Source organism: Microplitis demolitor, chromosome 8 (genome assembly GCF_026212275.2).
Source record: "Microplitis demolitor isolate Queensland-Clemson2020A chromosome 8, iyMicDemo2.1a, whole genome shotgun sequence".
NCBI classification, from domain to species: Eukaryota; Metazoa; Arthropoda; class Insecta; order Hymenoptera; family Braconidae; genus Microplitis; species Microplitis demolitor.
Genome location: NC_068552.1, coordinates 26,839 through 50,591, shown reverse-complemented (window position 1 = coordinate 50,591; position 23,753 = coordinate 26,839). Strand labels below are relative to the sequence as shown.

The following is a 23,753-nucleotide window of genomic DNA, read 5'->3' as shown; positions in this document are numbered from 1 at the left end:
TTAAAATTGAAAGCAACTATAATTTATTACACACGGAAAAAAAAAACTTTAAGGGGACCTGGTGGTCTAAAAATTTCGAAAAAAAAATTTTTTTTTTTTTTTCATATTTCGAAAGTATAGTATTTCAAAAATATACTGATATGGTGATGATATGCTCAGTATTTCATGTTCTAAAGCTATTAAACAGGCTGACCGAGTGAGTAATTTTTATTCTATTGTTCGGCGGAAAACATCTGCTTTGAATTCTGTAACTAAGTTATAATAACGATAAACAAGTCAACATATAATGAAAAACAAAAAAAACCGAAGAAATGCACAAGAAAAAATATGGTGCTGAAATAGGTGATTAATCGTAGGTATATGTTCAAATCTAGTTTTCTTCAGAATTTCTTTGACTAAAACTTTAAACGCGTTTATCTCGAAACTACTTGTTTCTGCCTGGCGTAGTTGAAAAAAAAAACTATCCGGTCGATTGCTTTCAAATTTAAATATGTTATTTAAAACACCAACAGCTATCGCTGGAACTAGAATGAAATTTTTGCGTTGAATATTTCTATTTTTTAACATGCAAAATGTTAAGAAAAAAAAATGCAATTTTTGGACTACAAATTTCAACAAAATGCCACTTATTCAAAAAAAAATTTTTTTTTATTCTAATTCCAGCGATAGGTATATTTATACTGATTAAAAATCTATTAAATTTTTTTGATTCAGACCCATAGAAGAGCTGAATTGTTCTACGCTGCCCGGGTCCATTTTTTTAAAGGAGCTGGCTTCAACGCCATCTTTTAAATATTAAAAATAATTTTTTTTCTTAGCTAGAAGGATTTTTGTATGTTCTAATAACAATAAAGTAATTCCTCATAATTATAAAAGCTTTGATTTTTATTAAGATATAAAAAAAATTTTTTTTTAAATCATGAAATTTTCAGCCTCCAGACCACCGGGTCCCCTTAAAAATTAGTGTTTGAAATTGCAATCTAGAACCTGAGTGTCAATGCACGAAATTTCAAGATTCCAAAGAATAAATTTTATTTTTTATTTGTTAGTAGTTTCAAAATATACATGTTCGTTAAAACATTCATATTTGTTTTGAACGGTACTTATAATTTGAGAATAATCAAAGGCACATCTGATCCATATCGATCAAAAAATTTTATTTATTGGAGATATTTCGCTGATTTCATGCACCAGCATCTTCAGACCAAATCTACAAAGTTTATTATATACATTAATGTATAAAACCTAACATATAAAAATTGTAAAATAATAACCTGTGAAAAAATAATCCGTTCCAAAAAGATTTCAAAAAAGTTCCACATGTGGAACTTCGAATCATGGAACAGATTAGAACTTCGAATAGAACTTTTTCGAACGTTAGTAATTTTAATGTTAAAAAAAAAAGTTTTTACAAGCAAATTTAAAGTCAAAAAAGGACGTTCTTGGAACTTTTTTGGAGTTTTTTTAGTTCTATAAAAAATTCAAAAGTAGTGATTTTGGAATGTTTTTGGAACGTCTTTTTTAGCTACAGAAAAAGGTCAAAAGTGGTGATTCTAGAACTTTTTTGGAATGTCTATAAAATATTCTAAAAAACTTTCAAGAACGTCTTTTTTGACTCTAAATTTGGTCATAAAAATTTTTTTTTTCCATAAAAATTACTAACGGTCCAAAAAAGTTCTATTCGAAGTTTTAATCTGTCTCATGTTTAGAAGTTCTACATGCAGAACTTTTCTGGAATCTTTTAGGAACGAATTTTTTTTTACACGGGAAATAAACTTTTTAGATTTGCCCTGAAGATGTTCGTGCATGAACCCAGCAAAATATCATCAATAAATAAAAATTTTTTATCGATATGGATCAAATGTGCCTTTAATTATTATAAAAAATATTAATTTTTTAATACGCGTCATAAATTTTTAACGTTTAAGTTGCGATATTTAAAGTTCAAATATTAATTGTCTGCCGTTTTAATTATAAATTAAAAAATTATTATTTAGAATGACAGTATTTACTGATCACTTCATCATTATAATACTTATTTTTTAATTAATTTTTTTCCGTATATATAATGCGTGTCATATATTTCATGAAATTTTTATCACGAGATTTTATTTTTAAAAATAAATTTGAAAATCCGCAATAATTTGATAAAAAAATTATTTTTTGTTTCAAAAATTGTAAATTAATAATTTTATAAAAACATTCGTCATTCGAAAGACCATGAAAAAAATTTTTTTTTAACATATATAATGATATGTAATTATAATATACGTACTCAACAATCATATTAATATTGAATATAATTGTCGAATGATTAAAATTAATTTATTTTAATTTATTCATTATCTCGACGCACTTCAGTAATTTCTATTTTTTTTTATTGTTTGTGATTAATTTATAATTAAGATTAATTATATCGTTATCAATTAATTCATAACTTATAGTGCAATAAATATCTATTTTGAACTTGAGTTTCCTGTATTTACATAGTGCGTATGCAATCTAGTATCTAATATCATTCATATAAAATGAATATTTATTTATTTATCTGTTATTTTATGATATATATATATATATATATATATATATATATATATATATATATATATGTATAATAAATATCTATATGTATATATTTACCGTCATATCGTATTCCGTAATGTAAGCCGGAATTTCCAATTGATCTGGAGACATTACTTCGTATAAATATTCAACACCAGGTAAATTGTGAACTTTTTGTTTAATTGCTGGTGCCATGAATGTTGTAAACCACCAGGTCATCATCTAGTAAATATAAATTAATTCATAATCATTACTCTAATAATTGATAATAAATAACTGTTGTATAATTTATCTGATAGCAATTTATCTTGTCGACAGACTTGATATAAATAAGTTCATGTAAAAAAAGTGACGGAAATCACTTAGAACACAAAACATTATACGCGTGTAAGGTCGAATAGATAATGCAATAACAACTTTATCAATCATGAGAAATCTTACCGCTTTGTATATTTATTTCCGTTTATTTTTTTTATTCAAAGCAAAAAATAGATTTTTTTTTTAACATCTATTTTAAAATAGATAAAATACAAACCTTGGTCCAAAAAGTAGGATGGATGATGTAGAAATGTTTTAGATTTTTTTTATATCTGAAATTAAAAAATAAAATATATAATTATTGATATTACAGTAAGCAATTTTTAATTTTATTAAATATAGATTTTAAATTAAATTGATACGAAGTTGATTTACTGAAATAAAAAATAAATTTTTGTATAAAAAATCATGACGTAAATAATAATTTTAGTTGTGGTTAATGAGTAATGTAAAATTAACTGATATTTATATCAGTGATTAAAATTATTTATTTAATTTTATTTTTGTGTGCGAGGAGAAAAAAGTATTGTAAATTTTTCTAAAAAATATGAGAATAATTACTAAATTTGGATAGTAATTTGGAAACGCTTATGATTTATATAAAAAATCAATAAACAGATAAGCATATTTTACAAGTCGTTTAGTAATTTCTCATATACTGCACAGAAAAAAATAATGTTCAAAATTTTATTAGTTTGTAATTTATTTTCGACTCAAAATTAGTATATTCGATATTTTAATATTAAACCAGGATCATTATATATATTACAAAATGGCTATTATTTAAATTCAAATTTGATACACTAAAGAGCAAAATTTGTAATTGTGTATATTAAAATTAATATAAAAACGAATCGATAAATTGGTATCTACAGTTATTACTATTCAAATAAACATACAAAAATTAAAAGAATGAGGAACCGAAAAATGAGTAAACGTACATATTAATATATAAAGATCTAGTATACGAATTTTTCATTTTATTATTTACCACTTATCCGACATATGTATATTGTAAATTAATTTATAATGATGAATAAATGATATTTTAAGCTAATAATTGATCAGTGATATCGAATTTATAAAATAAAAGTTTGTAACTTTTGCAATTTTCGGCCGGAAAAATCAGTATCTAAGATAGCGATATATACCTAAAAGTAATAATATCTAGTTACTTTCTGAAATAATTGATAGTGGTTTTTAGGAATCTACAAAAATTAGTAAACTACTTTGCATTAGACACATAATAGTACTGATTTTGGATAACAGATTCCACTTTTTACTATTATTTATTAATTTTTAATATTCTGTTTTTTCCGTGTGGTTATGGAAAATCTCCTATATTGCATATTAATTTTTAGTTATATTTAGTAAATTTTACTATCCCTGTTTAGATAATTTTACTATCCCGTTTAGTAAATATTACTATATTAGAATGGAAAAAAATTAAATTAAATTTTTATTAGTTTTTAACTTTTTATTATTATTGCTATCACTTTGATTATTATTGTTATTTATGTCATCTGTATTTGTGTCGGTATCGTTTTTTGTTTTTTAAAAAGTCACTTGTTTCATCCGAGATTCGAACCCTGATCCCCCGCGCGCGTGTCCTTTTCTATGTTTGACGGCCCAATGTCTCCTTTGAACAAAAGTTTCAGAACTTGTAATACATATTTGTATATACTATCCCCACCAACTTTTAATTTTATTTATGTATAGTAGAATTTACTATACAGATAGTAAAAAAATATAATCGTCTTAGCAAAAAATACATTGCGTATAGTAATTTTTAATATGTTGTATAGTAACAAATCCTATATTGCATTAGAAAATTTATTGTCTTAAATTAGTATTTATTAATAGTACTCATAGTAAAATTTACTATACAAATAGTAAAAAATATAATCGTCTTAGCAAAAAATACATTACGCATAATAATTTTGAATATCTTATTATGTAATTATTACTAACTAGTAAATTTTACTAAACGTTTAGTAATAATTACAATACAGAATATATTTTTTTATATCTGTTAGTAATTTTTACTGTACTTTTTTCTCCGTGTGTAATTATAAAAATATTGAAATATAAATAATAAATTAATAATTAGCGTGGTAAATGTGATTCGAACTTGAAATTAATTAATTAATAAATACTAATGATGAATACGATTATAATTAGATAATATTATACTGATTAAAAATATATTATTCAAATAAAACTTACTTGTAAGGAAGCACATCGTATACTTCACGTAACCAACGAAAACTGGGGTAATTGTTATTGGTTGTAAGAGTATGAAAGTAGGCTATGACGTAGTCACCTTTGACAATGGGATCTAAAAGCTGTATCAAATATAGTAAGGCCTAAAACAAAAAAAGTATCACACATATATAGACTGATGAACAAAATATTTTAATACAGCATTAGTATGAAAAAATTGTACCGCGAAAAGAATTTGCTTTAAAGCTAAAAACATCATCGTTTAAAAAATTACTTCCAATTCTGATAATATATTTATGCATAAATTGTACAGATGACTGATACACGTAATTTAAATATTAAATTATGTAGACAAGAATAAAAGTGATATACTTGTTATGATTCTAAACAATTGGTCATAAAACATAAATATGAAATTATGAAAATAATTAATATTATTTATTTACGGAAGCAGTAATTGGTACCAATAAACTGGGCATGTATGTATTTCTGCGGTTTTCTCAATAATCCGCGGTAATAGAAACGCCTCTAATTGTATACGTTTGTACCCATTACTGCGATAGTAATTTTTTTATTTTAACCTATAAAAATAGTGCGTGTATCAAGTTGTCTGTAAGTTATTTTTTGATAAAAATCAACAATGCCTAAAGTTAATAATAAACAGAAGGTTAATAAAAAAATTAATCTAAAGTGATAAAAAAAAAAAACAAGATATAATTATAATTAAGCTGACGTAAAATTAGCTTCAGCTGAAGTTATAGGGGACATGAAAGTTGCTGAAGTTTCTAGGAAATATAATATACCAAAATCAATGATAAGAGCAAGAAAAATTCACAAATACAGTGACAAACTACCTGGACCATTAACCGTACTTATAGTTATGAAGAAGAAAATGAACTAGTTTAATGAATTTTTTACTATTGTAATCAAGATTTCCCAGTAGCAAAAATAAATTGATTGAAAACTTAAAAATACTGTGTGACAATGATAATAGGAAAACCCCATTACCTGATGATAAACCAGGAAGGTTTTGGCTTGAAAATTTGTTAAAATGTCATCCAAATGTATCAGAAAGAATTTCTAAAAATTAAACTGTTACCCGGGTTAAGTTAACAGAGATCAGATACGAGAATGGTTAACTAGTATTATTAACTACTTCACTGAGTTTTCTACTGATGAAGAGTTCAAAAATCGATTTTAAATGAATTTTTAACGATGATGATATTGGGAGTTTTCAGATGAGTCCGAAGCCTCCATCAATTGTTTTCTAGTTATTTCCATTTTAATGCCAAGTTCTTAAAATCGATCAGAACACTATTTTTTTAGGGGCTTGGCATTAAAATGGAAATAACTAGAAAACAATGCAGAATTTCAAAAAAATTAATCAATACTAATTTGTAGAAAATAAAATTGTCTACAAAAAAGAATTCATGACATTTTTTGATAAGTCCAATAGTTTTGCCGGAAAAATAAAATGATCTTGAAATTTACTCTAACTTGACCTCGAGCTCGGATAACTTTTGAACGGATGGATTTATCAAAATAATGATAAAAGACTTTTTTTGTAGAGCGTTTAATTCTTGATAAAAATATGTCCTGAACTTATATGTTCAATCAGCCATCGCCGAGGTAGAAAATTCCAAACTTAAAGCTTTTCTTTTTCTATGTTATTTAAATGGAAAATAGAAAATCGTGAATCGCCACCTTTTAATATTAATATTAAGGTGTCATATTTTAACAGGGTCTTTGTCTAGAGACACTCTATCGATTTTTCAATGTTCTTCGAGAAAAAAAAACTCGATTTTTTGAAACACTCTAATGCATATATATATATATATATATATATATATATATATATAGAGTAAATAATTGAAAAAATAATATCTATGTTATAAAAAATGCACTTATTAATTTATTAAATTTTATTCTATCAATTATTTACTCTATTCATTAGTAATTTTAACTTTTTTAATGTCTGCTACATTCACACATGTAAAAAAAAAATTGCTTGTACTTAACTTATTTTTTTATTTACTTGCATTGATTTAAATTAAAAACTCAGATTAAATTCTACAAAAAAATCAATAAACGTTCAATTGCAAGTAAGTAAAAAATAAATCGGAAGGCTTCTAATTTTTATGCAATAAAATAAGATTTTTTAATCACAACTTTATTGTTGACAATTTTTTATTAAAATATGTATATTAATACCAATGTATTTTTAATTGAGTCTGTTTTTTTTTAACAAACATGACCCATAAAAAATTCCATTTAATTATTCAGAATAATTATCTATTTGATTGTTTATGCGTCATACAGATTAACTAAAAGAAGAAATAAAGAATGATAAAAACAAATGTATCTAGTAAAATTTATACGTCGCAGTAAATTCATAAATAAGAGATTCTGAGAAAAAGTACTTTCATTGTATTGAATTATGATATTTTATCGCGAATAGATATATATATATATATATATATATATATATATATATATATATATATATATATATATATATATATACTTTATTATTACTGCAGAAAAAAAACGACATATACTTTTGTCCATATATATTTAACTTGTCGATCATATTTATTGTTTGTTAAATAAATATACCAAAAAGGTCAATAGATTACTCTAACTGTTCATTTATCTTTATTTTTACATCATCGAAATAAAATATCGATTGTCTATGACGTAATAAATTTCTGACGTCATATTATCTTTTACTAGAACATATTTTTGTTTATATTAATTATTAATACATGGTCATACATGTCCGGATGCATTAAGAAATTAATAAATAATAAAAAAAATTAATTATTATTTCCGACATTGTAAAAAATTTGCGGATTAAATTCAGAGTAAATGCGGAATGAATACAAAGCAGATGACTGCTTATTTATTTAGTCTCCTCGGAGGAAAATTTACTCCGAATAGAAATTTATTTTAATGATCCAGAAGTTAATAGACGACTTAAAAAAAAAAAAAATATGCACATGTAGGAAATTTAAAAAACTATAAGTGCAATTTTTTAAATTATTTTTTTTTGAATTTATCGTTTTTAAAAAAATTAAAAACTTATTAGACGTCAGCTAACTAGTATTATTTATTTTACTAACAAAACTCCGAATTGGAGTGAATACGAATTTAAATAAAATCCAAACTACTCCGAAATCACTTCACTGAAGACAAACTCCCTATTTGCTCAGTATGAGGAGTGATTTTTTGTAAAAACTCCGTAACGAGTAAATTTGGATTTAAATAAAATACGTAATCACTTAGAATTCACTCCCGATTTTTTCGTGTGAATATAAACAATAATAAATAATTTCTTACCTTATCTAAATTTATTTTTGTTGCTGGAAACCATTTACCAACAAAAATGACAACTGGCCTTCCTTGTCGATCAACACCACTCTGATAAAGGCACCCAATCCCTGAGACTTCCGTTAGATCTTCCGTTTTTGCTCGTCTCAGCAATCTTTCATACCTGAAATAACAATTCATAAATTTATTCATTAATTATAATTTAAATTAATTACGATAAAACAGTAAAATATATTATTAAGGGGACCCGGTGGTCTAAAAATTTTGAAATTTTTTTTTTTTTTTTTTTTTTTTTTTTTTCATATTTCGAAAGTATAGTATTTCAAAAATATACTGATATGGTGATGATATGCTCAGTATTTCATGGTCTAAAAGCTATTTAGCAGGCCGGCCGAGTGAGTAATTTTTATTCTATTGTTCGGCGGAAAACATCTGCTTTGAATTCTGTAACTAAGTTATAATAATGATAAACAAGTCAACATATAATGAAAAACAAAAAAAAACGAAGAAATGCACAAGAAAAAATATGGTACTGAAATAGGTGATTAATCGTAGGTATATGTTCAAATCTAGTTTTCTTCAGAATTTCTTTGACTAAAACTTTAAACGCGTTTATCTCGAAACTACTTGTTTCTGCCTGGCGTAGTTGAAAAAAAAAACTATCCGGTCGATTGCTTTCAAATTTAAATATGTTATTTAAAACACCAACAGCTATCGCTGAAACTAGAATGAAATTTTTGCGTTGAATATTTCTATTTTTTAACATGCAAAATGTTAAGAAAAAAAAATGCAATTTTTGGACTACAAATTTCAACAAAATGCCACTTATTCAAAAAAAAATTTTTTTTTTATTCTAATTCCAGCGATAGGTATATTTATACTGATTAAAAATCTATTAAATTTTTTTGATTCAGACCCATAGAAGAGCTGAATTGTTCTACGCTGCCCGGGTCCATTTTTTTAAAGGAGCTGACTTCGACGCCATCTTTTAAATATTAAAAATAATTTTTTTTCATAGCTAGAAGGATTTTTGTATATTTTAATAACAATAAAATAATCCCTCAAAATTTCAAAAGGTTTGATTTTTATTAAAATATAAAAAAAAATTATTTTAAAATCATGAAATTTTCAGCCTCTAGACCACCGGGTCCCCTTAAGTAAATTTATAAATATTTACTTGTAATAAAAAATAATCGATACGAATTATTATTTTTATTTTAAATTAATAAGTTAAATTAAATTAAAAAATATAATAAAAATAATAATAAGTATTAGAGAATACGAATGACTCAGTTTATTATTGAACGAACGAAAATGTTAAAGGGTAGGGGATTAGACAGAGGCCGATACTCGGATTTTTCGGGTCAAGTACACGGCTCGAGACATTAACGTAACATCTTTCTTCTTTTCTTTAGCTGCATTCTACAGACATACGTAAATTAGCATTCATTATCATATTATATGTAAACAAGATTAATAAACTCTTCATAAATCCGAAATATTGCATACGATATGAATATATTATAGATTTATAATTATAAATATATATAATATTAATGTACCCACCGATCTTCATCATCATCTTCATCTAATCTTACATCTGTCATGTCAATCATCACCATTATTTTAATAAAACTTTATATTTATTTAAATAAGTTATTAAAGTCAACGTTTTTTTATTAAAAATAGTTCAGTTTCCGATAATCAATAAAATTTATAAAATATGACACAATATCACTCGGTTAAAATATCACATAAAAAAATTTAAATATATATTTAAATACCAATATTGATTTATATTAAATTGTAAAATATATCATTTAAAAATATAATAAATAAAAGTATAAAAAATAGGGTGATTGCGACGGGAGATGATGACTCTGGAGAGATTTATAAATGAAGACGTAGTGCGAATATTTAATTGCTACACAAGTGTAAAGTCAAATGTAAATAACTACCGCGTACAACGTGATAAGTATATTATGGAAAAAAAAATATCGCGAGCTGTTGCTTCAACAGTTTAACTTATATTGAATAAACGAGATATAATAATGTCGTCGTCGTTTCGGCAAGTAAAGAAAAAGTATCTCATATCGTAAGTCTTCAAAGCGCTTGCGTTCATCAGACCAATCGACTAGACGTTCTCCCGTCGACGTTATTTACGTCATTGAATCAACTTTTTTTTCTGATATAATTTTAATATTTATTGGAATTCAAATATTATAATTATTTAGATCCGTTAATTTATAATTAGACATTTTTTTTATATAAATATAAATTTATTGTCTGATATGTTGTAATTTTAATTATCAGTTACGGTATTTTTAATTAGTTATTAATTTAAAAAATTTTTTTGGCGCAATCAAAAAAAAAAAAAAATGACTAGTTTAAGTTTCCAGTAACATGTAATTAAGTATTAAATTGAAATAGTTATTCATAAAATTTATATATGATAGGTATATTAAATATCTGACGTCATTACATCTGGCAGGAATGTACTCAATACCTTGTGCTCTACTTGTTTCAATTAAATTCAACACTATAAATAAACCTAAAAGCTCTAAAACTTTTCAAGCAAATATAAATGCTTTTAAAGTTATTTTTCAAATGTAATATAAATCACAAGTTGTTATTTTGTTCAATAATAAAAATACAACAGTACAAATACTAGCGTCCTCTAAAAAATTTTATGATTTGTCCAAATAGTATCAGAATTATTTTTCAAGGGCATAATTATAGTTTTTAGTTTTTCAAATTTAAATAATTAAATATTTATATTTTTTTTAATGAGTGTGAATATAACAGACAAATTTAAAATTATTATTAAATCGAGTAAATAATTAATAAAATAAATTTTTCACAAATGGGCATTTAAAAAATTTTGAAATTAATAAGTAAATTTTTTGTAAATATTAGATTATTAATTATTGACCCTATTTATTTATAATTTTAAATTTGTCTCTGCTACATTCCCACTCGTTTTCTTTAAACATTCGGAACCTTAAAAATAATTTTGATTTTAAAAAAAAAAATTAAGATGTCAATTAGTTAAAGATAAAAATTGAAATATTAGATAATTAATGTATTATTATTAATGTAAATTATTATTAACGTAATAATTATTGACTTGTTTATAATATTTTTTATGACTATGTTCGAATAATTATTTGTACTTTGTAACATAATTTTTAAATAATAATTTAATTTTATGCAGCACTCACGAAGCATCATTAAATTATTGCTTGCCAATTTGTGAAAACTGTATTATCGATATTGTTTTTAAAACTTATATAGAAATTTTTATAGATACTTTTATTAACAATTTTTATAAAATATCTCAAGTGAAAATTATTTGCAAAATTAATAAAGTAAAGCCTCTATACCCGCTAACTTTTTATTGGAGTGAGATTAAATAAGTCAATATTAATTAATGAATAAAATTAAAAACCATATTTTTTTTTATAATTATTTTTGAAGTTTTGAGTGTTAGAATAAAATTTAAGTTTCAAGAATAATCTTGATGATTAATTATTGTTAATTTTTTAAATAAGGTTCTTGAGTGTACCCATAGTCGCTCACTAAAAGTTGTAATGTACCATTACTCGACCAACACATGGCCTTATAGTTGCTCAAAGACAATATAAATTAAACTATCATAAGTTTATTGATTTGGACAAATAATTTATAAATTATACTATTTTTTTTTTGATATTATAAAATTTCATGAATTTTAAAAATGTATTTAATAAGATATAGTTATAACGATTTTTAAAAAATTTGACAGAGCCTAAATGCGATGAAATTAAACTATGAGATTAACAAAAATGTTTAATATTTAATGAAAAAAAAAACGAAATTTTTTCACCGATTGTAAGACGAGATATTAACAATCAAAAAGTGCATAATTAACATGCTGGAGATCTACCAAGTATAAAAAAAACATGTATTTTCCTGAATATCTTGGAAACGGTTCTTACCATTTTTTTTAAAAACTTATCCACTGTTGAATGAAAAAATTAGAAATTTTTTGAAAAAAACAGAATTTCTTGACTGATTTGATTAAAAAATATTGTTTTTTAAAATATAAATAATTTTAAAATACTTGACGTGTGGTGGGGTACAGCAATCACAACTCGGCAACGTTGCAGCCGTCAAACTTAACCCGCGGAAATTCAAATGTCGCTTAGTTGGGTTAATTTTTGAGCATGAAAGTATTGGAGGTCAAAAAATTTTTGGAAAATTTTTCGAAATAATTTTTTTATATTAACTCATATTAATGATAGCTCGGCTGTCCAATTCCAAAACACAGTAAGTGACAAATTTTTTAAAATCGATTTTTTAGTATAATCAGTTCCAATGGAGTTTTGTGAACATGATTCTATACATATTTCAAAAATTTTATTTTTGTCAGTTACTGTGTTTTGAAATTGGTCAGCCGAGCTTTTCTAATAGTTTTAGAATTTTTAAAAATTATGATATTGAAAGCAGCACACATCGAACAATTTTTTTCTTTTTAATTGCGATTTTCTTGTAAGTTTAAAAAAAAATTATGAAAATATGCACAAAAATTGATTCTATCCAAAATTTATGATTGTCAATAATAACAAACTACATGTATATTAGAATCACACGATATATAAAGATTGCTACCTATACGTTTAATCTATAGACTATTCAATATAAATGTTTGCAGCGTTGCCACATTTATTATACTAATGAGTGTCAATGCCTGGCTGAGCGCGATTTTGAAAACAGCCATTTAATTTAAATTTATAATCTATTATAAAATAATTTGATACATGATATTTTAATATATTTAGATTCATAAACAATTATTTATCAATAATATTTTTAGTTGTAATTTTTTTTTTTTAAATTATAAAAAAACGCGTTAAACAGTTAAAGTGAGCGACTAATAGTACTGAGCGGGTATAGGGGCTTTTACCTTATAATAATGTATATTTTTCATTTAAAATTAATAACGAAACTTTTTTATATTTTTAGTTACATATTTTAATGATCTTAAAGTTAACTGACAGTTAACAATCTTTAATTTTTTTTTAAATTTAATATGAAAATAAAAAAAAATATGCACACATAGAAAATTAAAAAAACTAGAGGTGCAATTTTTTGAAATATATTTTTTTTTATCATTTATCTTTTTTCAAAAAATCCAAAAATTATTAGACGTCAATTAACTTGCATCATACATTTAAAACTTCAGATATTATTAAATCCGTATAAATTAAAAATATCAACATTTTAAAATATTGTAAAGAAAATTTTCAGCTGAATAGACAAATAATTTTTCTCACCTTTCTTTTTGCTGCATCTGCTTGATCATAATATCAGCAATAGGATCAGTAAGTGGTCGTTCTCCAAGAAGCCTTTGTCTATCTAAATCTCCGTGCATCTGGGTAAATGCATGCTCACCAAGACTCAATGATGTATCCAGCTGACTCGACAATTCAATAGTTTCATCACCTTAAATCAATAAAAAAGATACAAATAAATTTAAAAAATTTGAATAATATTTAAATTTAAATAATAAATATATTTTTATTTAAAATATTACTGTGGAGTGTATGTTGAGGATTATCTATTATACGAATTTGTCGATCAGGCAATAATGGTTCACCATCGGGACCTCCAATATCACTTGGTAATTGCCAACAAGCATTATCTTGTTCTTCATAATTACGCGGGAAATAAAGTGGCAGAAGAATTTGGTAAATACCCAGATCACAAGGCTCAAGAACAAGAACAATGCAGACAATTGAATCATTATATTGTTCTAAAAAACGACGTATTGTACGAAGTGCAACATGTGCTCCGGCATCGGGTGGATAGTTACGACGAACTGAATTAATCACAGGTAATGCAATTGTACGCAGTCCCATTTCTCTAGCTTTTTGCAAAACATTTCTAATAAAAAAAAAAATTATTTTTTAATATTACAATTAATTTCATTTTTTTATTATAAAGGTCACAAGATGGTCAGCATAATAAATTGGCCCAAAAAAATATCTGGGTCATCATTTAAGAGTATGTTGGTACTGATACGTTCATTCGGCAAGTTTCAGGTCTTCATCTATTTTGGTTTTTGAATAAATCGGTTTTTTATATAAAAAATTGGTTTTTTATTATTTTCTAAATGACGTACTTTCGATCAATTTGTGGATTTGGGTGACCTCTCTTTACATCTCAGTCAAAAACATCTCGGTCAAAATAGGTTTACAATGTTTTAAGAAGCCTCTCCAAAAATCGACGATAAGAAATTTTCACGAGATCACTCACGAATTTTAAAAATATCAAAAATGATCGAAATTTGAATTTTTGTTTCTAATTTTTTTATTTCTCGTGGTAGCAATAGTTTATATTTGTGAAATCATCACCACGTTGAAAAAATAAGCCCAAAATTTAAATATTTAAACCTCGCTCAAAAATTTTGAATGTTTCCGAGTGCTGTCTTTTGAACGTTTTCGAGCGACCCGAGAATATTGATAATAAAGCTTCTCGACTTTTTCGCCATCAATTTGCATCACAATCAATGGAAATATAACCCGAGAAATAGAAATAATAAGTTACTTACATACTTTTTTATTTTTTAATTCAATTTTTAGGTTTTTTCGCTTATTCAAAACTTAGCAAATTTTATTGTTTAAGACTGTCCTGCATATTTTTGGTTTTGCAAAAATTATATTTTAGTGAAATGACGATAATTGAGTTATAAAAAAATACAAAAACTAATTCAAAGTATTGGTCACATATTATCAGTTAATATTCAAAATTCTTGAGCGCCATTTAAATATTCAAATGTTGGGCTGAAATTTTCAGCATAGACATGATTTTACAAATATAAACTATTGCTACGACGAAAAAGAAAAAACTTCGAAGTAAAAGATCCGAATTTCAATCATTTGAATATTTTAAAAATTCGTGAGCGACCTCTTGAAAATTTTTTATCGAGCTGATTTTTGGAGAGGCTTCTTCAAATACTGTAAGCCAAGAAATTTTCTAAGAGACTCGAAAAAAAAAAATAGTCGGTTTTTTTGGGCCACCCTAATCTCCATGTAAATATTAATTGCATCCTTGTCTTGCTCATGGAAATATTTTTGCTGAGATTTTTTTGTCCGAGACATAATTTCTGGTATAAAATGAGGAGCCGTAGATTTGAAAAGATATTCTACATCGAAAAAGATATAAAAAAAAAATTTGTTTAAAAATTATACGAAAATTTTATCATAGAAAAAAAAAATTTCGGGAAAAATCGTTTCAAACGATTTCTAAAAGATTGAATTATTATATTTTTCTCGAGTATAACTTTTGTATAGCTCTATGATGTGACCAAATTTTATTCAAATCCGTCAAGCAGTTTTTGAAATTGTTTTTTCTGATTTTCTGTTTTTTTCGATTTATTCAAAAATCAAAGTAGATTAAGATCCAAAACTTGCGGAACGAACATATCTTATTAATACCAATATACCTTCAAATGATGACCCAGATATCCTTCTGCCGATTCACTAGCTTGTCGTCCTATGGTCTTTATTTAAAAATATTTCCAACATACCTATAACAACAATGAAGGGTATTTTGAGCTGCAGTTTGATATTTTACATGATAAATTGGCCCAACTGTATGAATAATATAACGCGCAGGTAAATTATGAGCTTGACTAACTCTTACTTCACCCGTTTTACATTCTGTAAAAATAAATAATGTATCGTTAAAAAAAATAAAAATAAAGTTTACTAATAACTAAATATTCAAATTAAAAAACAAATATTGTACGTAAATATATTTTTAGTTAAACTAAAAATAGTTGTTTTATGAATTAACGTTTTTATACTGTCAATTTTTTTTAAAGTCAATTTAATGACAGCCTTAAAACTAAAAAGCTGTTGAGTTAATTAATTTTCCAATAATGATTCGATTACTCGCGATACTTTTACTCCATTATTTTTAGTACTTTTCTTTAAATATCCATTTCCCAGACTATTAAGTTCAAGATTATTATTCTCGGTGCAATTTAATTATTATAAAAGCTATTAAAAGTAAAAATAGCATAAACAAACATGCGAAAAGTGTTTTCAATTTTACTGATTGATAAAACAGTCAATCTATTTTATATAATTAACATTCTCAAGTCAATTTATTCACTTGTCATTTACTTACACGGAAAAAACAGAATATTAAAAATTAATAAATAATAGTAAAAAGTGGAATCTGTTATCAATAATTAGTACTATTATGTGCTTATGGCAAAGTAGTTTACTAATTTTTGAAGATTCCTAAAAACTACTATCAATTATTTCAAAAAGTAACTAAATATTATTACTTTTAGGTATAATATGTGACTTATTAGTGAAAGTTAATTAATTTATGGCATAATCGACTTTTTCAGCCGAAAATTGAAAAAGTTACCAGCTTTTATTTTATAAATTCGATATCACTGATCAATTATTAGCTTAAAATATCGTTTATTCATCATTATAAATTAATTTACAATATACATAAATCGAATAAGTGGTAAATGATAAAATGAAAAATTCGTATACTAGATCTTTATATATTAATATGTACGTTTACTAATTTTTCGGTTCCTCATTCTTTTAATTTTTCTATTTTTATTTGAATAGTAATAACTGTAGATAGCAATTTATCGATTCGTTTTCATATTAATTTTAATATACACAATTACAAATTTCGCTCTTGTATGTGTATCAAATTTGAATATAAATAATAGCCATTTTGTAATATATATAATAATCCTGGTTTGATATTAGTATTTTTTCCGTGTATAATTAGTCTAATCACTAATAATAACTATGCATAAAAAGTCCAAGTCTATGCTTTGTATAATTAAGTGCAATCTATTATTCTAATCATTACACAATTTTTTTCTTATATTTTGTATGTATTTGTATGTAAAGCCGATTGAAGTATAATAAATAAATGAATTAATAAATAAACTGTTCAAAATTTTCCTTCAAGTCTAAAGCAAATCACTAGAAATTGACAAGTTCAATTAAATCATAAAAATAAAATATAAAAATATGATTGTAAATTAACTTATTTATATACTTTATTTTCACATAAATTTAAATTTTCAACACATAAATGTCAAAAATTAAAATTACGATGTGTTTTATTTTATTTTATTTCCGTAATTGTTTTTTTTGCTGTCTTTTTTAAATCGATTGATTTTTAATTTTTATTTTAAAGCTGACAGTTATTTGAAAAATCATAATTTTAATTAAAAAAAATTTTTTTTTTCTATGTCAGGTAAAAGAGCTAGCACTCGATCACTCCATGAATTTCAATGTCTATATTTACTACATTTTTCTGAGTATAGATATTAGGGTGTTTCAAAAAAAAAAAAAAAAAAAAAAAAATTCTTTTTTTTATGGTATCCAAAAATTGAAAGTAAAAATTTTGGTAGCAATCCGGGCTCTTAACAATGATATCAAGGTTTGCCTCAATCCATTTTTCCATTTTCCATTTAAAAAACACGGGAAAAAAAAAATTTTTTTTTTTAGAATTTTCTAGCTCACAAACTAATCAACGGATTTTTATGCACAAGAAATGTTTTTGTAGGAAATTGAATGCTCTACAAAAAAAGTCTCTTATCATTTTTTGGTAAATTCCATTGTCCAAAAGTTATTTAAGCTTCAAGTCAAATTTATAGTAAATTTTGATATTTTTTTACTTGTCCGGCGAAACTATCAGTCTTATCGAAAAATGTCATTGAAACTTTTTGTAGATAATTTCATTCCTTACAAATTATTACAAATAAAGTTTTTCGAAATTCCACATTGTTCACAAGTTATTTTCATCTCAATGTCAAGCTCTTAAAATCAATCAAAAATCTAGTTTATCATATACAAAATTTTTCTTTCAATTTTTGGATACCATAAAAAAAAATTTTGTTTTATTTTTTTTAAACACTCAAATAGATATACAAATATATGAATGGCCGGGGACTAAGTTTCTTACTTTACAATTAATTTTTAAATACGACAAATTTCATAGCAAGACTAATAATCCCACAACTATCAAAAACTAATTGAGGATTGAAAAAAAAAAAGTAAGTGCTGTATTTTTAAAATTTTTTGAATTAAAATCGAACTAAATATCTTGATTAATTACATAAAAGTCGCATTATATTTTCATAAAAGATACTTTTTTTTAAATTATGTGAACAAATCGATATTCAAATAAAATTAATAAATTTCTATAAAAATTATCCTTAAAAGTGTAATAAATTTTTAACAGTGTAAGGTAAAAGCGCCTATACCCGCTCACTTTTCATTGAAGTGAGATTAAATCACTCAATATAAATTAATAAATAAAATAAAAAACCATATTTTTTTTTATAATTATTTTTTGAAGTTTCGAGTATTGGAATCAAATTTTAGTTTCAAGAATAATCTTGATAATTAATTATTATTATTTTTTTAAATAAGGTCCTTGAGTGTACCCATAGTCGCTCACTAAACGTTGTCATGTACCATTACTCGATCAACACATGGCCCTATAGTCGCTCAGAGACAATATCAATTAAACTATCATAAGTTTATTGATTTGGACAAATAATTTATAAATTATACTACTTTATTCTTTGATAATATAAAATTTCATGAATTTCAAAAATGTATTTAATAAGATATAGTTATAACAATTCTTAAAAAATTTGACGCAACCTAAATTTAATCTAACGAATGAATGTTAAAGTAAAAAATCCCCGGCTGAGCGCGATTTTGAAAACAGTCATTTAATTTAAATTTATAATCTGTTATAAAATAATTTGATACATGATATTTTAATATATTTAGATTCATAAATAATTATTTATCAATAATAATATTTTTAGTTGTAATTTTTTTTTATAAAAATTATAAAGAATCGCATTAAACAGTCACAGTGAGCGACTAATGGTACTGAGCGGGTATATCGGCTTTTACCTTAAATAAATAAATATAAATACCTTTAATGTCATTATCAATTTCAATATTAAGCGCTGGGCCAGCTCGTGAAAATATTTTTTGGCACGTAGGACTATTGTCATTCATAGTTTCATTGGTAGGATTTACCACCGCATCAACTTGTAACACTGATATATCACCAGTCCTTTTTAAAAATTAATACACATAAATTACAAATAAGTAAAATTATACTTAATAAAAAATAATAAATAAATATGATGCACAAGAGTAAGCCGACTAATAATTTTTGGATTTTTTTCAAACGATAAATTACAAAAAAAAAATATTTTAAAAAATTCAACCATTTTTTAAATTTTCTACACGTGCATATTTTAAATTTTTATTTTCTTGTAACATTTGATAAAAAAATTCAAAAAATGCTAATTGCCTTCAACTCTATGAGTGTAAATGTAGCAGACACGACTCAATTTATAAATTTTAAATAAATTAAAAAAATGAAATTTAAAAAAATACGCGTACTAATTTGTCATTCATTTAAATACGCATTTTATAATTTTTATTACTTAGATTTATTTATTTAAAAATTCAAAATTCCTTTGTCAGTTACATTCAAACTCATGTTAACTTGAGGAAAATAAATAAATATAATTATTTGATGATAAATCAGATGAATGACATAATTACCATAATGCAATCTTGCGGTTTATTGAATTTTGACAGGAAAAAGGAGAATCCGTAAAATGATTTGCTTCTTCTCCCAATGAATTTGAATAATCTGTATAACGATGTTGGACTGGTACCTCTGACCATCGTGTTAACGTACGTAATTCTACGGTTTCGGGGGCAATACCCAGGGGTTCCATCAGCTTCATCAAGCTTTAAATTACATTAATACTAATTAATTAAATAAATAATTGTTACTTGTCAGTTATCACAAAAAATAAAAAATCATTTTTTTTTTTAAATTAGAATCCAATATTAATAAAAAAACCAAACAACCGTAGTGATAATTACTTAAAATCATATAAAAAGTGTTACATATATGTTTGTATTATATTTTATCGAATGAAAAATTTTCGCGCACGTCTAACCTTACACTAACTGTCACGCGCCATTTTTACATCAGCTGTTCTTTGATTAAATGATCATACGCGCGAAAATTAATTATTAAAAATGCAATTAAAAAAAAAATACAAGTTTATGATATAAGACAGAAAATAATAGAGATAAAGATTATGATGATTAAATAACAAAGTCAAGTAAATATTGTAGCGCGCAATTTGACACTACAATGAAATGAAAAAAAAAAAAGAAAAAAAAAAAACTAGTATTGAACAATGAATATAATCGACTCGACACACCAATCACTCGTCACAAAAGCATGAGCCTTACAATTATCTTTGTTTACTCCAATAGTCCTTTTTCACTTGCGCACTTTGGCACTGATTTATAAAATATACTGTCCTCTTAATTTATTTCTTCTCTCTTTTACTCTTTCTTTTTATATGTATATATATCTTTGTCTAACTATTATATCTATGTTCTCTTTTTCCTATAATCACCAACCAGTCTACTCTAGGTCGACGTGCCGTCGACGTATCACACAAATGCGCTAACGCAGTTTCATGCTCTCTGCTCTACTGGTTTACTCCCACTCTTAAATTAAACTTCCCCTTCCTTATTTTTAACATTTACCTTTGGAGCCACTAATCCATCACGATAAAATGCGCGCGCAATTTTTATGGCGCCAATCAAGTGCACTGAACTTTAAATATTTTTTAGGTCTCAAAATAATTAATCAATTTTAAATTTATACACGGAGAAAAAAGTATAGTCAAAATTATAATACTATAGTGGAATTTACTAATAGATATGAAAAAATACATTGTATTGTAATTATTACTAAACGTTTAGTAAAATTTACTAGTTAGTAATAATTACATAATAAGATATTCAAAATTACTATGCCTAATGTATTTTTTGCTAAAACGATTGTATTTTTTACTATTTGTATAGTAAATTTTACTATAAGTATTATTAATAAATACTAATTTAAGAAAGTAAATTTTCTAATACAATATAGGATTTGTTACTATACAAAATATTAAAAATTACTATACGCAATGAATTTTGTGCTAACACGATCATATTTTAGTTCTGAAACTTTTGTCCAAAGATGATATCGGTCCGTCAGACATAGAAAAGGACTCACGCGCGAGAGATCAGAGTTCGAATCTTAGTTGAAACGAGTGTTTTTTTTAAAAAACAAAAATCTACACCCACACCAATGCAGATGACATAAATAACAATAATAATCAAAATGATAGCGATAATAATAAAAAGTTAAAAGCTCATAAAAATTTTATTTTATTTTTTTCCATTCTAATATCGTAAAATTTACTAAACGGGATAATAAAATTTACTAAACAGGGATAGTAAAATTTACTAAATATAACTAACAATTAATATGCAATATAGGAGATTTTTCATAGCCAGTATATGAGAAAATACTAAATGACTTGTAAAATATGCTTATCTATTTGTTAATTTTTCATATAAATCATAAGCGTTTCAAGATTACTATCCAAATTTAGTAATTATCCTCATATTTTTTAGTAAAATTAACTATATATTTTTCTCCGTATACCTTTTGTTAAAATTATATTTTACTCACGATCATTTTTTTTTTTTTTAAATTACGCGCGTAATTAATTTTTAAGAAATCTTTTACAATAATTTACAATTTTGAAATTTAATTTAATTGAGAAATGATTTTATATTTCGTAATTAACTATAAGAATTGAAACTAATTACCGTAATAATAATAAATTTTATCTCATTCATATTTGCATGAGCGTATAATAAAATACGTAATAATCTGGAAACCTTTTTTTTTTTTATGCCTCTGCATTCACTAAGTTTTAAAAAGGTTTCTCAATATAAATCTTGTAACATGAGGGTCAAGAACTTTTTTTTTCTCGTCTAGTACACCGGCAATTTTATTAACAATAACATAAAAAATACATGCTAATTATTATATTTTTCGCTATGCCGCTATGACGTATGGCAATAATATGACAAAAAAAATTTTTTTGTTACAGCTACTAAATAAAAAAAAATATATATATATATATATATATATATATATATATATATATATATATATATGTATACGAAATAAAATAATAAGTCAGGGTCACAGTAGTAATCTGGTTTGTTCTGAAAATGTTAAAAATAAATCGTTGAGACGTCGACGTCGGTACAAAAATAGTCACAAACGTATCGTTAGATACAACATATATATACAATAACGCTCACTGGTTTTATAGTCCTTTATCGATATTCGATCGAACGCCAATAAATATTGAAACTTAAATGTATATAGATATATGTTATTAACAATGTTGTATAACGATTTTTGATATTTTACTGGAACTAATGTCATGTAACTCACTTATAAACTCAGGTAATGTACATTATAAAATATATATATATATATATATATATATATATATATATATATATATATATATATATATATATACATGTTTGTACATATATGAACATAGATGTACGTAGAAGGAAATAATGACGTATATAATAATGCTTCTACAAAATAAGGCGTCGAATAACAATCGGTATGCAATGTGAGTAGAGGGATATGATGATACACCGTATTTACGTTGATCGGAATCATTTAACAATAATGCAGCTACAAACTATACAAATAACCAAGGGAAAAAATAGGCGAGTCAATATAAAAACATGAGCAATAAAAAGAATGTAAAAAAAAAAAAATAGACATTAGTTTATAATTTGTCTAAAGAATTTTTCTATACTGATAGTATAATCATTTGGGCGTAGATCTTTATCTTGTATTGTCCTTTGACAAACCAAATGGAGATAAAACTGAACATCAATATGTATATATACACATATGTGACACACATACGTTTTTAATATGCTTTTAACTGCTGTGGGATTAGTTTTAAAAGTATTATTTTTTTTATGCATACTAAATATTTCAATGACGGCATACTTTAATTTATATTTACATATATAAAAAGTTTATAAACATGTTTATTCAGTATATTTATATGAATGTGAATGTAGCTGACAATTGTCAATTTTTTTAATTTTTAAATAAATACAAATATTTGAAAAATCAGAACGCGCGTTTTTTTAAATTTCATTATTGTAATTAATTTAATTATTTATTTAAAATTTACGATTTTTCTTATGTCTGATACACGGAAAAAAATGATGCTCAAAATTTTACTAGTTTGTAGTTTATTTTAGATTTAAAATTAGTATATTCGATACTAATATCAAACCAGGATCATTATATTTATTACAAAATGGCTATTATTTATA

General features: G+C 24.6%; 1 protein-coding gene across 3 annotated transcripts in view; it reads right to left on the bottom strand.

The window, feature by feature from the left end:
* Window positions 1–23,753, bottom strand: part of LOC103568750 (protein GDAP2 homolog) — a 39,412-nt gene that overhangs the window by 13,352 nt on the left and 2,307 nt on the right. The window contains exons 1-10 of one of the 3 annotated variants that reach the window (XM_014439445.2): window positions 20,772–21,000; window positions 20,064–20,255; window positions 19,421–19,563; window positions 16,004–16,136; window positions 14,009–14,358; window positions 13,749–13,917; window positions 8,443–8,596; window positions 5,107–5,246; window positions 3,098–3,152; window positions 2,641–2,784 (exon numbers count right to left, since the gene is read on the bottom strand). In XM_014439445.2, the coding sequence (XP_014294931.1) occupies window positions 2,641–2,784; window positions 3,098–3,152; window positions 5,107–5,246; window positions 8,443–8,596; window positions 13,749–13,917; window positions 14,009–14,358; window positions 16,004–16,136; window positions 19,421–19,563; window positions 20,064–20,251 (1,476 nt within the window). In that variant the 5' untranslated portion in view covers window positions 20,252–20,255; window positions 20,772–21,000. Of the gene's footprint in view, window positions 1–2,640; window positions 2,785–3,097; window positions 3,153–5,106; window positions 5,247–8,442; window positions 8,597–13,748; window positions 13,918–14,008; window positions 14,359–16,003; window positions 16,137–19,420; window positions 19,564–20,063; window positions 20,256–20,393; window positions 20,652–20,771; window positions 21,001–23,753 lie in introns of those variants that run through there. The other 2 variants (XM_014439447.2, XM_014439446.2) reach the window with 2 other exon arrangements.